Source organism: Geotrypetes seraphini, chromosome 3 (assembly GCF_902459505.1).
Source record: "Geotrypetes seraphini chromosome 3, aGeoSer1.1, whole genome shotgun sequence".
Lineage (NCBI taxonomy): Eukaryota > Metazoa > Chordata > Amphibia > Gymnophiona > Dermophiidae > Geotrypetes > Geotrypetes seraphini.
Genome location: NC_047086.1, coordinates 192,461,598 through 192,463,998, shown reverse-complemented (window position 1 = coordinate 192,463,998; position 2,401 = coordinate 192,461,598). Strand labels below are relative to the sequence as shown.

The 2,401-nt window shown below is 44.9% G+C and overlaps 1 protein-coding gene across 1 annotated transcript; it reads right to left on the bottom strand.

The window, feature by feature from the left end:
- Positions 1-501: 501 nt before the first annotated feature.
- On the bottom strand, positions 502-1,500 carry NEUROD4 (neuronal differentiation 4). The gene has a single exon (XM_033935500.1). The coding sequence runs from the start codon at positions 1,498-1,500 to the stop codon at positions 502-504; it is 999 nt and encodes a 332-aa protein (XP_033791391.1).
- Positions 1,501-2,401: the final 901 nt, after the last annotated feature.

Below are 2,401 nucleotides of genomic sequence, written 5' to 3'. Positions count from 1 at the left end.
GTTAGGGTTGATGACTGTCAGGAGTTTCTTAGCCCTTAATTCTTAACCTTACCATGCAATGTAGGGTTGGATTTCCTGTGCATTGGGCTTCCTTGGTATAAGAGTGTAGTAGTAGACTTAAAAAAGCTGCCATGCAGCGTCCTTGTGCTTTTGTATGCTGCTAAGGTCTTCTCTTTGTTAAGCAAGTTGACATCCCATTTGAGTGCAAAGTGAGCATTTTGAAAGTCAGATTATTATTGCTTTAATAAATGGGGCTTGCAATGGTCTCCTGAGATTCCTGGAAATCTGGGACATGTTGGCTCAAGCAGACAGGTGGTAGATTTCCAGAAAACAGTGAATGTACCCTGACTGATTAAAAACAAGCAATAGTTTCCCCTCTTTATTACTACCTTGAGTTGATGCTGCTCTCTCTTCTATTTTCATTATTGATTTTGAAGGGTCTACAAGAAATGATCTTTGTTGTACTATTCAGTGAACATGGGCATCTGGAATTACAGCCAGTTATTTGTTAAATATGCCAGTTATTTGAGATCCAACCACATGCTGTGAATAGGACTCATAAGTCATGTCTATTGGAAGCTCGTACCTGGGTACCATACTGTGAATATGAGAAGCGTGTCTGTGGCCTTCTCCCAAGCTCACTGATGGGTACTGGCTTATAAAGGGGTAGGATTTGTTTAGATCTGGAGATCCATTTTGCTTCAAGGAGAAATTCCCAGTGATGCTCAAAGGAGGTGTCAAAGGCCCCTCATACGGTGGAGTGGGGCAGTCTGGATTATGACTCACAAAGGAAGGATTCAGTAGGCTTTTGAAGGTGAGGGGCTTTAAATGTAAAATATGGGCTTCCACATTGCCATAGGGTGGGCTTGGAAGCCCAGGAGATTGGTAATTGAAGGTATGGCTAGGAATGGCAGATTCACAAATCATGGACTTTTCTTCATGTTTGTCAAAAAACATAGCTGGGGAGTTTAACTGTAGGCATCCAGCGACTAGGTTACTGGTTGGCTGTGACAGCCCTCTACAAAGCATTTCAATGAAGCCTTTCCCTTCTGTTGTCTGCCCACTTTCTAGCACCTCTGACAGTGCCCAGATGTAATTCCGTGCAAGCCTTAATGTTTCAATTTTAGAAAGCTTCTGGGTTCTGGAATAGCATGGCATGACGCTCCTCAAGTTTTCCAAGGCATCATTGAGGCCATGCATGCGACTACGTTCTCTGGCATTGGCCTTCACTCTGCGTGCCCGGAATCTCTCCATCCTGGCCTTTGTCATCTTCTTCTTCTTTGGTCCCCGTCTCTTTGGCTTCTCACCATCCCCTTCTTCCTCTTCTTCTTCATCCATGCTACCTTGCTCCTCACTGTTAATGTTGCCCATTGTGTCATAAGCAGGCTGGCTCCAGGCCTGGTCTTGCATCTTATCCTGAGAACTCAGAGCTTCATCAATCCAGGAGGTGCTGCTGACCAGTTCTGTCATCTCTTTGGACTTGGCATATGGTTTGGCCATCCCAAAACTCTGCAGAACACAATGAGGTTAAAGAATATTAATGCATAACTATTCAAACTACATTCATTCAAAATTTATAGTACTGGTTCTTCTGCTATTCACCCTTTCTGTATGCTTAATGTTAGTTTTTAGGAACATTAGACACACAGGGGCTCATAATCGAAAGAGAAAAATGTCCAAAAACCGGCCTAAGTCGGCACTTGGACGAACATTTCTCAAAAACGTCCAAGCGCCAATAATCAAACCGGGTTTTGGACATATTTCTAAACGACTTAGGCCTTCATAGTGCCACTCAACGTTCAAAGCTAAATGGGGCGTTTCGGGGGGCGTGTTGAAGGCGGGAGTTGGGCGGGATGTGGGTCTGCTTAGACTTAGTCGTACAGCATGTATAACCAAAAGTGATACAGCCCACGATCGACGGAACTTGGACGTTGTGACTTAGACCATTTGAAACATGGTCTAAATCACAAAAACCCACCTAAACTCACCAGATATGCACTGAAAACACATAAAACAGACCCCCACACACTACCCCAGTAGTCACCCCCATCCCCACCCCCATAAAAATTTTAATCACAACTTTAAAATTCAGCCTCCAGACCATCATCGCCTGGCATAGGAAAGCCTAGTCGTCCAGCACAGAGGCAACTTAAGTCATCTTGGGGGTGGGTTAGGGTCCCATAGAGAGGAGGACCCATGCCCATAAGCCCCTGTAATCACTGCATTGATACTTAAACATGTGCACTGCCCTTTATACCCCCAAAATCCTTTTTTACTGGCATATAAGTGGCTCCTGCAGCCATAAGGGCTATTGGGGTGGTAGATAAGTGGGTCTAGGGGATTCTGGAGGTGGTTTGGGGGGCTCACCGTTACCTATAAGGGAGCTGTAGTGAGGAGAAGC